General features: G+C 33.0%; 2 protein-coding genes across 2 annotated transcripts; one reads left to right on the top strand and one right to left on the bottom strand.

Annotated features, from left to right (window-relative positions):
* Positions 1 to 880: 880 nt before the first annotated feature.
* LOC132623929 (L-ascorbate peroxidase 3-like) lies at positions 881 to 4,527 on the bottom strand. The gene is made up of 9 exons (XM_060338746.1): positions 4,303 to 4,527; positions 4,095 to 4,219; positions 3,262 to 3,311; positions 3,042 to 3,107; positions 2,894 to 2,942; positions 2,279 to 2,361; positions 2,099 to 2,178; positions 1,900 to 2,002; positions 881 to 1,300 (listed from the first exon to the last, which is right to left on the bottom strand). Exons 1-9 carry the CDS (start codon positions 4,413 to 4,415, stop codon positions 1,103 to 1,105), a joined length of 867 nt encoding a protein of 288 aa, XP_060194729.1. The 5' UTR covers positions 4,416 to 4,527; the 3' UTR covers positions 881 to 1,102.
* Positions 4,528 to 10,960: 6,433 nt separating this feature from the next.
* LOC132621228 (protein ALTERED PHOSPHATE STARVATION RESPONSE 1) lies at positions 10,961 to 14,996 on the top strand. Its single transcript, XM_060335410.1, has 4 exons — positions 10,961 to 12,085; positions 12,182 to 12,363; positions 12,451 to 12,674; positions 13,826 to 14,996. The coding sequence occupies exons 1-4, from the start codon at positions 11,374 to 11,376 to the stop codon at positions 14,604 to 14,606; spliced, it is 1,899 nt and encodes a 632-aa protein (XP_060191393.1). The 5' UTR covers positions 10,961 to 11,373; the 3' UTR covers positions 14,607 to 14,996.
* Positions 14,997 to 15,368: the final 372 nt, after the last annotated feature.

Raw genomic sequence — 15,368 nt, 5'->3', positions numbered from 1 at the left:
GGAATATACCTAAAATATACTAAGAATATACTTATAATATACATCTACTTAAATTAAAAAGTAGAAAGTTATATACTTGAAAAATAACTAAAATATACTTATAATATAAATATACTTAATTTATAAAATAGGAATTTATAAACTTAGAAAAAACTTAAGCTATAAATAACTTAAGTTATAATACATATAACTTAAACATATATATATATATATATATGTATATATATATATATATATATATATATATATATATGTGTGTGTGTGTGTGTTTAAGTTATATGTATACTATATATATACTTATATATGTTTTATACATATAACTTAAAACATATATATATATATATATATATATATATATATATATATATATATAAACTAGGTATATTGATATATATATATAAGTATATTCTTAGTATATTTTAGGTATATGTAGTATAACTTAAACACACACACACACATATATATATATATATATATGTTTTAAGTTATATATATATGTATATTTTAGGTATATGTAGTATAACTTAAACATATATATATATATATATGTTTTAAGTTATATATATATGTTTTAAGTTATATGTATAAAACATATATAAGTATATATAGTATACATATAACTTAAACACACACACACACACACATATATATATATATATATATAACCTAAGTATATTGATATATATAAGTATATTCTTAGTATATTTTAGGTATATGTAGTATAAATTAATATATATATATATATATATATATACGTATATGCTATTAGTCAGTAAATATATAAAGGTTCCGGTTTTTAGACCGGAAACCAGCCGGTTTTATAATCGGTTACTGGTTCGGTTCCGGTCAAACCGGTTGCCAGGCTTAAGTAGACCTATGATATTTCAAAGCCACTAAAGACATGTTATTTTCACTTGAATAGCTGCAAGCAGCACATCCCAAGAATTATTGATGAAAACAGAAAGAAATACTATCATACTATTTTGCATGCGGTGCCAATAACAACAATCAATTTTAATGCCATTGAATATGGAGCTATTCAGTTTCCAATATGCTTCAGTTGACTTCGCGAATGAATTGGAACTTTTGTGCTTGCTAATGCTTACTTGATTCTCCTGTTGACTTCATAATAGTAACCCAATATTACAACAGCTGCTGCAACTGCAACTCCAACAGCACCTTGTGCCAACACCGTGCTGTTCTTTACTGCTAACTTGAAGCAAGATGAAGGTTGTGTGAATCCAAGCTCTGAGAGCTTCTTGTGTGACTCGGCATAGTCTCTGAAGAAAGCCTCTTCGTCCTGTCACAGAAATAAGTAGATATGGATCCTGTTTGGATGGGCTTATGCCTATAAGCTGCAAACAGCTTATAAGCTAAAAAAAATAAGTTGGGGTAGTCTAACTTATTTTTTGGCTTATAAGTTGTTTTCAGCTTATAAGCTGTTTTAGATAAGCTAAGTCAAATGGGCCCAATTATTTTTTTGAGTTTATTTTAAGCACAAAATGACTTTAAGCTGGCCAGCCAAACACTCACAAAAGCTGAAAACAGCTTATAAGCAACTTATAAGCCAATCCAAACGGGCTCATAAGCTATTACATAAAAAGTTTTTGAGTGAGATTTAGGAAAAAATTATCTGTGTGATACCGCTAGAAATTTTGAAGAATAGTGCAGCTCCTTAGCCATGCATATTGGTTAAGTTGCAAGAAAGATTCTAATAGGATCATTCCACATTCATTTGCTTACTAATTAAAGATAAATTTCCAGCAATTTAGCCAGCCTTACTGGTTTTTTATGCTATTTTCCGTCTAGCATTATTGCAATGTTTTGTGGTAACAAATTCAAACGATGTGTTGTAACACTTGACCATTAAAAACGTATACAGAAATATGAGCTATATACCTTTGCGTAAAGTTCCACAAAAGGGCAGAACTGTGGATCTTCAACCAAAGCTTTATCAGTGGGAAGTTTCAAGAGACCTTCTGAATCCTCCTTGAGAAGCTCCCTAAGAGATTATTGTATCATTTAGGCAAGTAGTCATGAAAATTTTCTTTTAACAATGGTGAAATATAAAAGAGCTTCATGCATATACGAATCTTACACAAAGTATGAGTTGTCAAATTTCAAAGGCTCTTTAGTCCAAGGGCCCTCAAAGCCAGATCTCTCTGGATGTGCTCTTCCCTACAACAGTAAACACGAAAGAGGAACTTTAAGACAAACTGAATTATATTCATGTGTGGAAAATATCAATATCCAGATGCAGATCCATGTGGTATAATACCAGTGTGTGGCCTCCAGACAATGCGACTATGTCTTTGTCAGTGAGTCCCATTCTGTAAAAGACGTCCCTCAAGTGTGGTGGACCTAAAAGGAAATTAGGAAGAATAAGTGATATGTGATATGCAATATGCTGAGAAGATGTTTCAAGATCAGAGCACTGAGTTATAGAGCACTCTCAGAAAATCATGTCAATTCTTTTTATTAATACAAGGTAGCTGGTAGCAGTTTTGGCAATATTTACAGTTTTCGCAATAGGATATCACCAAGTCCAGTTCAGTGTCATTGTTCATAACATTCAAGATCTCCCACCAATAGGAACATATATATATATATATATTATTAAGATCCTTTACAGAATTTTCTTTTGAAATAATGGGATCATCACGTAGAAACATGTTTAGGGGATGATGTGGTAAGTGCAAATTAGCAGAGAAACTAAAATAATGTCATCTCCAAAATTAACATCTGACTTCCACATAGAAGCAGAAACAAGAATGCTTATACTCAAGTTGCTCACAAAAATATAGTGCAAGAACAATAATTAGGCAACAAATATGGCATAATGTGGATAATTCAAATAATAGATCAGCTAAGCCATCCTTTTAGGATGACTAACCTTGTTTGGCATCGGGAAGGCGCCCTTCTTCTGGTGAGCTTGATGAATCCTGATAGGAAGGTGGAAGTTACTAATTAAAGACGAGTCTTTCAAATGTATCTAAAACATTAAAATACAAAAAGGAGGCATGTTTTCATCTTTTCTGTACCTTTCTACCAGGGATAAAATCAATGGTAGGACCTCCAGTTACCTCAACAGCAACAACTCCAGCAAGCTGCAGTCCCAAATAAAAAGGTAATAATAAGCACACTTTCAAATCCATAAAACCAGAATATTTTTGTTCCCCTGCATTACTGCTGCTAATACAACTAACATTAAGTAGAACCTTCCCAAAATGGAAAACAAATATCAGACACAAGTATAATCACCTGATAGAGGTCAGCATACGTAATTTTAGGATGTCTGGCCTTAATTTCTTCTGTACTCCTCATAAAAGAAAAGGCATTAGAAGATAGAATCTAGTATTGCTGGCCTCAAAGTTGATTAAACTGATAAAAGAAACACTTAATGTAAACAAAATATGGGCTTTGGAGGATGTGTATTCAGAAGACAATGACCAATCTGTATTAATCTAGAGCAAAGTTAGAAATTGTGTTTTTTTTTTCTTTTCTTGAAAAGAAAAATATTGACGCTAAACAGAGAGAAGATAATACATTATACACAAATTCTTCAAGCCACTTAAAAGAACATGTTATAGAAAAGCAGTTTAAGTGGCTACTGTAAATTAAACAGATTCTAATTTCTCCAAAATGCTTTCAACTGAATGATGGTAACGGTGCGAAGAAAAATTCACTTCCGATATAAAGAAAAAGGAGGCATAAGAAACTGTTCAACATAAAGCAACACTCCAATTATATGCAGAACAAATTAACTTAATTACTAAACATATAAACAATGTAATCCTTAACAGAATTTCATAACAGAAAAAGTGATATGATCAACTTTCCATCTTCGAATGAAAACTCAGAAACAGTAATTAAGCATGAGCGATATACTAAAACATGGAGTAATTAGCTTGTTAACATCCAAAATCAATCAAAAGCATTCATGTACTTAAACTAAAATCATTGATCATTAACCATCTAATTGACAATCTATATCAATGAACACAAACTCATTTGCAGCAGATTATCAATAGATCTCCTGAGGTACTGGCTATAATTATGCGAAGGCTCTAGAAAAGCAAGGCTAAATAGCGTACCACAAAGATCAATTGCGATTTTGAGACCACTGTTAGCATCATGCTTTATCTCTACCTCATTCCTTATTGATCCATCAGGTCCTCCCGTCTTTGTTGTAGCATCATAGGTTCCTGCATCATGCCACCTGCAAATTAAAGTATCCTTATTACTATGTCAGATCAAAATTTCATTTCAACACAACATTTGATAATTTTGCATAACACATACGCTAGACGAAGCATAATAGGAGCACAGTTTTTGCTGGAGATAAGAGCTCGAAGATCTCTACGTGCCTTGTCTATTTCCTTCATATACTCTGCATCCACTACTGGTCCCGCCATTGGTATTATGACACAATGCTAGATGAATGAAATTATGAAAGACAAGGATTATATTATATAGAAGAATAATAAAGAGAGAACTTTTAGTATAAAGCAATGAATATGGAAGAACACAAGAAACGAATTTGTTTTTTTATTCTTTTAGTGGCACCGGTTATGAATAATAATATTGGAGGGAAAACCCAAAAAGGATTATCCAATCGCTTTCAATAAGCGCGTTAAGGACACTGAACATTTGTTGCAAGGTGATTGGCGCGTGGATAAACTTGGGAGTTGAAAAGCGTGGGGTATTGTTGGAGAATGTATTGATATGCGTGCTATGACGTGGGCATTTTCTTATCTGATTGGCTGCCCGATGAGCCTCGTGTGTTGGCGGATCTAACGAACCTTCATTTTTTGCGTCAGCTTATTTTGTTCATGGTTTATGGGCTTTCAGAATTTGGACCCTGCCTGACTCGGAGGGAAAGCCCGTAATCTTTAGCCCGCATTAGGTGTTTTCATACATAATTACACTAATGACCTAGAAAATGATGGTCTTGAACTTTTGACTCTCTTTTAGTTATGGGAAAACCTTGAGGTTAAAAGTTTTTTTTAAAAAAAAAAGAGTTTTGTACATAGGACAAGTGAAGTTAAAAGTTCAAGAGTACCCACCTCTAATTTCATTCTCGTAAATCACCCGTTTTCACGGTAAAATTTCATGAGATAACTTGTTTTGACACCACTATTTAATTTGTACTCATGTTTTAAATTTTTTTGCACATATAGCACTTTCGATCTGCAGTGTCTAAAGTTAGGCTTAATAAAATTAAATTACAGTCATATATTTTTGAAGTTACATATGAGTGAAGTTCAGACATTTTTACCTAACTTTAGCTATGCAGTGTCTAAAGTTATATATGAGTGAAGTACATGTATTTTTGCATTAAGTTTAGACAAAAATAGTTGGACGTCAATCATTTTTGCCTAAATTTTGCCTGACTTCGATCATTTTTGCTTGAATTTCAGCCATAAGTGCATGAACGTCAGACATAAATGGCTGAAGTCAGACAAAAATGACTAAACTTCGGCCATGTATGATTGCAGTTTGAGCAAAAAATAATTGAAGTCAGGCAAAAATGGCTAAACTTCAGCTATAAATGCTTGAAGTAACGCAAAAACCAATGTTGTTCAAGCAAAAATAGCTAAGATTTGACAAAAATAACTTAACTTCAACAATATAAAATTTGAGACAATCTCAATTTATTTTCTATATAGGCTCTAGCACAATACTAATTACTTGAATAATGACAATCTCAATTTATTTTCTATATAGGCTCTAGCACAATACTAATTACTTGAATAATTTAGAGTACACAAATTGGCTAAAACCTCCACTGATATTCTGTAGTATAGAGTTTTTAAGTAAAGAGGGTAAATACTCTTCGTAACAGTGGTATCTTGAATTCATTTTATATCCTTTTGACATTATCAAACATCAATTATAGTATAGATTATAGAGCTTTTTAAGGAATGAGGCATCTGAAATAGTTAATTTTTCAAACGTTGGAAGAATCAAAGTAGAATCTTCCAAAAAATGAGTCATAAATCATCATAAAATCTTAATTGATCCTTGGCAGATGAGGACCATCTTAATTGTATATACCTTTGCAAGAATTTATTACTATAGAACTAATAACTTTAATCTGTAAATTAATAGAGAACTGCCAAAGGATGAATAATTAGATTACTGCTTGCAGGTCTCCTCACGTGTTACCTCGTCTAATCCTAGTCATTCCCCAAAAATATTACAAACAAGCTTTAAGTAGAGCGGCCGATCCCTTTAAATAATACTAAAATGACCTCATTTTAAAAATTGAACATACATTTAAACTTTAATGCGGGGCCAATTAAGAAATCTCCATTGAGATTTATCTAATTTTGTTTGTTGCTCTTCCCATTCAAATGAAATCGACTTGGTATATCCGAAAAAATACAAAATAAATAGTGGTCTTTCACATTGCATGTGACGAATTGAGTAAAAACTGATTATCTAGTAATTTACCAGTACTATCACCCGCACAACTCTCATTATCGCATATGACATGAGATATTGCAAATTTGCAATGGTAAATTTCACTTTTTTCCGCAACAACTTTTTATGAGTGAAATTAGTTTAAAGTAGTGGGCGTGGAGACAAAATTGTCATTATTATAAGGAAGAAAAAATGAAAAGTACTTGTCTTTCTTGTTTGGCCAGAGAATAAGTAATAAAAATATAATTAGCAAAGATAATGGTAAATCTAGTAAAAATAATATTAAACAATTTGCTACTTTTCAATTTCTAAAGGGAAAAGTGAATCTGGTAAAAGTATCTGAAAGGAGAACAAAAATAGGAGGAGGACGAGGACAAAAAGAATAGGAAGTGAGGCAGATTCTCTTTCGATAACGAAATAAGGAAAAAAAATGGAAACAATTAAACTCTCTATCTCTTTTTTTTTTTTTTTTTTGTGGGTTTTACCTAAAGATAATCTGTAAATGAATATTCTGAGGGTAAAAATGTCATGAAAGTGGACCGGTGCAATTTTATAATTGCCTGTTGTGTCAGTTTCTATTCCACTGTCACACTTCCCCATGAAAAGCAAAACAATTTAATTTAATATTATTATTATAAGGTAAAACAGAATGTAATGCCATCTTAAGCCTCCCAAAATTTTCACCGCACGGTCTCAACTCTCATGCAAACCACCTGTTATTCCACGAACGGCAAAGGGGGATAACTGTACTGAAGGAAAATGTTTATTCACTATTGTTATTTATACTAAGGGCATGTTTGGAAAGCCACCCAGGTAATTGGAATTGGGTGTAATTACACAGTTTGACTTGTTTGTTTGATCAGGTAATTACACAGTTAGGTGTGAATTGGGTGTAATTACACTCTCCAATTCTCAAGAAGAGGCTGAAAATTTGGTGTAATTACACATTGTAATTACAGGGTTACTTTTCAAGTTATTTCTTGTTAAGTTTATTTTAATTTCTTTTCTTTTTTAATTTATTTTTTATTTCTATTATTTAATTTATTATTTTTTTAATTTCTTTTCTTTTCTAATTAAATTTTTATTTCTATTATTTAATTTCTTTTTTATTTTTACTTTTTAATCATTTGTATTTTTTAAAATATATTTTTCTTTTTATAGAATTTATATTTCATTTCCTTTCTTCTCATTCCCAACCTTTAATTCTTGTGGTTCCATGTAATTGCTCATATTTTTTTAAAATTTTTTATTTTATTCATTTAGCATAACCACGTTAATATTCTAATTTTTGAAACTACATCTCTTAATATTAGAAAGAATGAGTCATTAGCAAACTTGGCATATAAAAAGTGACGTTACTAAAGTAAAATTTCGTTGTGAATGAGGTTATTGACTTATATTTTCCCTTTTCTTTGAATTATAGGAGTATTTACTTATGTTACATTGAAACTTACTTATGTAATGTTAGAATTTGACATAAGAGTATTATGTTAAAAATATTCTTTCGGATTTTGAATTTAGGTTATATTTTCGATTTTAAAAATATTTGCTTTAGTACTATTGACTTGTTATTTCACATTGTATGTTGTTTATTTTTCACTTACAGTTGATAGAATTATTGTCTAACGTTTGAATAGTGTTATGGCATTATATTTATAAATGTTTTTTTTTTGTCGAACATCCAATCTCATGACGTTCTCACAAAAAAGGTATGCTTTTAATTTTTATAATCAATTAAAATTAAAATATTATTAATTTGAAATTATATATCTATTATTTTTTACAATATTAATTACAAATATATGATTATTAATTAACATATTTTCAAGAAACAACGTATTATTAAATAACTAATCTAATATCATTTATAAAGGCACATGTTTTTTAAATATTATTTTAAATTTTTTATAATTAAATTTTAGTTTTAAATTAAACTAACTATGTAATTACACTTGTGCAACCAAACAGCACGCTTGTAATTACACTGTAATTACATTATGACAAACAAACAGGTCATTGTAATTATAATACTGTGTAATTACTAGGCTGTGTAATTACTAGGGTAGTAATTACACCAATTCCAATTACCAGGTGGCTTTCCAAACAGGCTCTAAATTATGGGAGTATTAGTGTATTATAATTAGGTGATATTCGAGCAAGACAGTTTTTTTTATTTTTTATAAACAGCATATGTGATTAAATTATGTCATTTAATCTTTTTCTAGTTCATTCTCGCGACCTTTAAGGGCGATCATTTTGCTGAAATGTCCAAGAGTTGCCAGTTTTCCATAAAAAAACAATAGAATGAGTAGAAATATAGTAACTCAGTAACTTATACACAAAATATAAATTTTCAAAACTGGATATTTCTTATTGGTTTTTTTTACCAATATGATACTGATGTATAACTTATTATGCACTTTAAAATAAGAGTATGACCTTTCTATTTGTTTCTGTATTAAGGGGTGTGGATGCATGATAGAATCATAGAAGTTACAAAGCTCTACGAAATAATTTTGATTCAAATCCGATATATTTATTAAGAAATTTAATAAATAGGAATAAATATTAATATTTGAACGTAGTCACTTAAATAATCAGTAAGTTAATTAAAGACAAATCAAAAAGTAATTTATCAATATTATCCTTTTGTTTCTTCACTTTTTTTTTTTGATAATCAATATTACCTATCAAAAAGAAGGCTAATTTTAAAAAAGAAAATTATTAATACATTTTTGGACTTTGAAAAATACTCCTTCCGTTTCAATTTATGTGAACCCATTTGACTGGACACGACATTTAAGAAAGAGGGAAGACTTTTGAAACTTGTGGTTCAAAATAAGTTTTGAATATTTGTGTAGCTGTAAATCATTCATAAAGTGAATTTGTTTCCAAATTAGGAAAGAAATCATTCATTTTGAGACGGGCTAAAAAGGAAATAGGTTCACATAAATTGAAATAGATGGAGTATGTTCATTTTGGACCATAAAAAAATTGTCTGAAATCCATTAATATTGAAATAGAGGGAGTAGTTAAGTAAACATATACTTCCTTTGTCTTAATTCACACAGACTTTCCTATTTCGTCGGTTTAAAAAAGAATGACGCGACACTACTTTTATATTTAGTAGCAATTTAATTTAAAATATGCATTTATTTTTAATGAGGTGATTTGTAGTGATATGAATACCTATGACTTATTTGAAACCACAATTTATAAAATTCTTCCTTTCATTCTTAAGATTCATGTCCAGTCAAACACTTCATACAAATTAGGACATAATATTTTCCTTTCCTCATTTCAAACGAAGGGAGAAAATCTTTTTATGTACTCTCCTTTGTAAATACCTCTTTATTTCCCGAACTAGCAAACAAATAACAGTTAATGCAAAGAATATTAATGAATTCCAAATTTAAAGTCAATATCAAAATTATAAAATTAATTTTGGAAAATAACCCGTCTAATTCGTTCAAAATAATTTGCTTATTGATTGTTTCAGTCCTTCTTGATTTACTCGGTTCAACTTATTTAAAACTTACGCTGATATGTAGTCAAATTAATCCATGATAATTTTTGTCAAAATGTTTATTTTACTGATATGTTATATATAGTCGTAATAAAGAAAAAAATATTATTAAATACGTCAAAAATTATAAAAGAATGCAAAAAGAAATTAAACTTATCAAGAGTTAGGATGTTGGATTATATGATTCGCTTTTTAGTCGCTTTAGCTCAAATCATTTAAATCAAAAGACCTTTATTAACTCAAATCATTTTAATCGGCACTCTTAACCAACATGGTTTCAAAAAATGAAGAGGTGTTCCACTCCCCATAGCACTTTTAAAAAATCTGAAGGGGAAGACTATAAGTGTTCGTTTGGTAGATAGTCAAAATTATCCCGGGATTATAATTTCGGGACTAATTTATCCCATCTATTGGGATTATTTTATACCATCTTTTATTTTATACCATCTAAAAGATGGTATAAAATAATCCCAGTATAAATGGGATAAGAAGGTATAAACTAGGATATCTCAGCACTAATTTTTCTACCATGTTTGATACAAGGTATAAATTTATCCTAAAATAAATTTATACCTTCTATCAAATATGATATAAAAATTAGTGTCAGGATATCCAGCTTATACCTTCTATCAAACACGCCTAATAAGGTTACCGTGGGTCGTTATCCTTAGCCAGATTACCTCGTAACCGATGCATTGGCTTTATGAATATGCCATTTTTCCAAATTGCACTCTTCTTTCTGGCTCTTATCATCTCATTCATGGTTCATGACCCAACCCCCCCCCCCCGCCCCACCCCCCCCCCCCCCGGAATTTATACTCAAGTTTTATTACCATATAAATTGACTCGTGTCCGTTGTAATCTCTATATTACCAAACTACCCTTTACTTCCTCAAACAGGGCATGCTTTGCAAAATTACATGCATGTGACAACAGGATGTCTTATTTGGTAAATAGTAAAACATCCTCAAATAGGGCATTTTGGTTCACCGTGAGATTATAAGAAAAATTTGGCACACTGTCCAACAACTATTGCCTCTGTATAAATCCAAATTTGATGTTTTTTTTGTGTCACTTCCTCTTGTTCCTCTCCCATCCCCCTTTTCACGTTATAAAGTATTTCAATTTTGAAATGGGATTTTTGTTGGTGTTCTGAAAGTGGGGATAGCTGGTGTAAAAATTCAGTATTTGATCTGTCAGAGTAAGTTAAAAAAAAAAAAAGGACTAGAAGAGTACTTTTATTTTTTAAAATTATTCTTTTTGGTCTGAAATTGCTGTGTCAGTCTTTGAAGTACAACACACATGGAACATGGTTGATAATTTAAGAAAGGAAAAAGTTTAAAGTGAGTCTTAGGTACTAGCTTTGCTCTTTATTGTTGTTCTTAGTTGTGTTTGGAAGAGGAGAAAAATCAAATCAAAAAATGGGTTGCTGGTATTCAAGATTAGAGAGAGAAGAGTTAGTCTCAAGATGCAAGGCTCGAAAGAGGTACATGAAACAGTTAGTTAAATCAAGACAAGCTTTCTCTGCTTCACATTCCATGTACTTACGTTCACTTAGAAACACTGGTTCCGCTTTACTTCAGTTCGCTACCGGAGAAACCGATCTCCACCCACACAAGCACCACTTACCACCACTTCCTCCGTCACCACCACGGCGTCTCACCACCCCACCCCCACCACCCCCAATGAGCCCCACATCCTGGACAACCACCTCAACCACCACTTCCTCCGCCCTACCACCACCACCACCTCCGCCGCCTCCACCACCGCCGCCTCCGGCAGCATCAAACTGGGATTTCTGGGACCCATTTGTGCCGCCACCGTCATCTTCAAGATCAGTTACGGAGGAAGAATGGGATGAGACGACTGTTACGTCTGAGGTGGCAGTTACCGCCACGGTTGGGGCGGCGAGTGTGGCGGCGCCGCCGTCTGTGGTGAGTCAGTTTAGTAAAGAGACTGCTACTACTACTACTACTAGTGAGCTGGCGGTGGTGGTGTCTACTAAAGGGAAAGACTTGGTGGAGATTATTAAAGAGCTTGATGAGTACTTTCTTAATGCTGCTGATGCTGGTGGACAACTCTCATTGCTTTTGGAAGTTCCTAATTGTGCTTTTTCTGAACAAAGATCTGCAGGTATGTAATAATGTACACATATAACTGCACACGGTACAGCATGCTTATTATAACCCTTCATTATGTTAAAAATTGGTTCTTGGGGTTTGTTTGTAGATAAGTTGATGAGTCCATTTTCATGGTCGTTTGGTGCAAGTTCAAGATGGAATGGAATTGGCAGATTTTGTGATGATCCTATGAACAAAGCTATGAATGGGGCTAACAATGCTAAAGCTTCGCATTGTTCTACAGTGGAGAGATTATATGCTTGGGAGAAAAAACTCTATCTCGAGGTCAAGGTAAATTAACAACACCCATTTTTTGATAAATTATAGATTGTGTTGATCATTTATTTTCTTATGGTATAATTTGTTTGTTATTTGTAGCATGCTGAAACATTAAAATTGGAGCATGAGAAAAAGGGAGCCCACGCGAGGAAGCTAGAGATGAAGAGGGCTGATTATGTGAAGACTGAGAAAGCTAAGAAGGAAGTGGAGAAGTTAGAATCACAAATGATGGTTGCTTCACAAGCTATTGAGACCACATCAGCTGAAATCATCAAATTAAGGGAGTCAGAGCTCTATCCACAACTCGTTGAACTGGTCAAAGGGTTAGTCCAACTCATCCCCCTTTGGTCATCTCTTATAAAAAAATATTTTTATTTTTGTGACGTACGCTGAATGTTACATAAGTTGCTGGTAAGTATTATTTTCTTTATCCAAAATGTTTGTTGTTCTAAGGAGAAGAGATGCATCTTGGAAAATATTTACTACTAAGTAGTAGTAAATCAATGGGGATTGGGGCGTTCTGGTCCTGTGCCTGTGATAGGTCAGTGAATAAATGAGCAAAGAGGGAGGGGGTCAAAGTCAGCTCTAGCAATTTGTACACAGACATTATTACTAGTTACTAGTACTAAAGAGCAACGAACTTTTGACTCCTTTAACTGATTCGGTGTATGTCTTTGATTTGTCCTTTTTGCCACCTAAAAATATACAAAAGCAGTGTATTACAGTCTGCTTTACTGTTAAAAACCGTGAAAAGACCAACTCAATAAATTCTTTTTTCTTCTGGTTTTCATTTATTTCTACTGAAATAGTATCAGAACATTGGATTTTTCTTAGAAGTGAGACTGCCTTCCTCACGGCAGATTGACTCTTTCAAGATTTTATTCATTCCTACTAGATCACCTATATTAGCCAATGGTGAAGAGTTGGTATTAATTGGGTCATAATCCCTGCCTTTTGCTTTTTATGTCAACATCAAGGAAGAACTCTTTATTTATTACAGTACTTTTGAAGTGTGGGACTTTCATTTACCAAGAGCTGCCTTTTAATTTTTCAAAGTGGTCAATAGTTGACTGAAGTTAAGGTGACCCTTCTCTTTTTTTTTTTTTTTTTTTTTTTTGGTGGGGTGTGTGGGGGAGGGGAAGGGAGAGGAGGGTGCTAAATGGAAGTTAAAGACAATTCATAGCTAGAAACAAGGGCCCACTGTCCTCTGTTGCTAAATGAATAAAGGCAATATTAATAGCATGACTTTGGCATTGGGATAAAGCTATGAAATTCAATGTTGCTCCTTCATATTTCATGGGACAATCTTAACTTTAACAAATTATTAATTCCTTAAGAAATAAGGGTGGTTTTCTGTTACATTTTTGAGTAACCATTTTTCCAATTTTCAGCAAAAAGGAAAGTATTGCGAGAATCATTTAGACCTTTATTTCTCTCTTTTGTCTCCCTTCTCCTTATTGTTTGTGGTTTACAGATTGATGTACATGTGGAGAAGCATGTATGAGTGCCATCACGTTCAAACGCACATAGTTCAGCAGCTGAAGTATCTCAATACCGTGCCATCAACTTATCCTACCTCTGAGCTTCATCGACAATCAACACTACAACTTGAGCTTGAACTGGAACAATGGCACCTATCTTTTTGCAACCTAGTGAAATCTCACCGCGATTATATTCAGTCCCTTACTGGCTGGCTCCGTCTTAGCCTCTTCCAACTTGGCAACAATCCAGTACATAAGACTGACCAGGACAACGCAGTTTACTCCCTTTGTGAAGAGTGGCATCTTGCAGTTAACAATGCTCCAGACAAAGTAGCATCGGAAGGAATCAACAGTCTACTAACTGTTATCCATGCCATTGTGGTGCAGCAATCAGAAGAGCTCAAGCAAAAAAAGAAGTCGGAGATGGCATTTAAAGAGCTTGACAAGAAGTCTTCCGAGCTTCGGTCATTAGAGTCCAAGTATGGCCCATATTCTATACCTGATTCCTCTAGTACAAGAAGCAAGAACCCTGTAACCGAAAAACGAGCTAAGGTGGAGGCAATAAGAGCAAAAGCCGAGGATGAGAAGGCCAAGTATGACAAAGCGGTGAGTGTAACGAGGGCAATGACATTGAACAATCTACAAATGGGGTTGCCACATGTTTTTCAGGCTGTGACGGGTTTTGCCAATGTGTGGACACATGCATTTGAGTCGGTATATAATCAAGCAAAAAATACTGATCAGGTTCATGAAATGAAGAGGATTTTACCTTGAGAGATACAGAGCAAGCTTCCTTGTGGTCGGGCCAGCCAAAAGATAAAATGTATATATGTGTTCTTGAAACTTGTTTTCCCCTCCTGCAGCCTAGAGGGTTTTCCAGTATGTGCTGTAATTTATTGGAAATGCAGATTTTCTTAAGAGTGCAAATGAGATGATTACAGTTTTTAAGCAATCTTTGGCCGTGTAAGTATGGCTGCTGATGGAGGTAGATGATATTGGTTGCGTTTGGCATTTTAGAAGATATTAGGATTTTTGAATTATGTTTTAGCTTTGCTCGGAAAACAGTTCCTACAGTTGCAAGTGTTTTCCATTTTTCCTTTTGGATTGCATGTTGGGAGTAGTTTTGCGAAAGTTGACATTATATGTAGTTTTCAATCGGGTGCTCACTGGTTTCACTTGTATCTTAAACGAGTGTGAGGCTCGATCTGAGTTTCCCTGTACCGCATCAAAATATAGTACTGTATACAGAAAATCCAGTCTTCGGGGATTGGTGTCTTTAATAAGCAAATTAGATTTGCTCTACTAGACAACTACTATTCGAAAAAAGGGTGGAGTGAACGTATTCTAGACTACTAGCAACTACACAAGTTGACCAAACAAACTTGTGAGATCTATCGTTTTTGTTCGTCTCCAATTTTGTGAGGTCACTTGGATTTTACCCTGAATGAATGAATAAATAGATTATAAAACAAACATATATTCCTTCGGTGAGATTATCTTTTTCCTTTCCTGGAATATAACTCGTGAGATTTAACT

This window comes from Lycium barbarum, chromosome 12, assembly GCF_019175385.1.
Source record: "Lycium barbarum isolate Lr01 chromosome 12, ASM1917538v2, whole genome shotgun sequence".
Taxonomy (NCBI): Eukaryota; Viridiplantae; Streptophyta; class Magnoliopsida; order Solanales; family Solanaceae; genus Lycium; species Lycium barbarum.
This window is presented reverse-complemented; position numbering and strand designations above follow the sequence as displayed.

Bases quoted from the DNA above. Each gene is read 5' to 3' on its own strand.
- LOC132621228 (XM_060335410.1), top strand. From the start codon at position 11,374: ATGGGTTGCTGGTATTCAAGATTAGAGAGAGAAGAGTTAGTCTCAAGA. The intron at 12,086-12,181 runs GTATGTAATAAT...GTTTGTTTGTAG, and splicing joins TTCTGAACAAAGATCTGCAG to ATAAGTTGATGAGTCCATTT. The intron at 12,675-13,825 runs GTTAGTCCAACT...TGTGGTTTACAG, and splicing joins CTCGTTGAACTGGTCAAAGG to ATTGATGTACATGTGGAGAA.
- LOC132623929 (XM_060338746.1), bottom strand. From the start codon at position 4,415: ATGGCGGGACCAGTAGTGGATGCAGAGTATATGAAGGAAATAGACAAG. The intron at 3,312-4,094 runs GTACGCTATTTA...TGAGGAGTACAG, and splicing joins AATCGCAATTGATCTTTGTG to AAGAAATTAAGGCCAGACAT. The intron at 3,108-3,261 runs GTGATTATACTT...TTGGGACTGCAG, and splicing joins CGTATGCTGACCTCTATCAG to CTTGCTGGAGTTGTTGCTGT.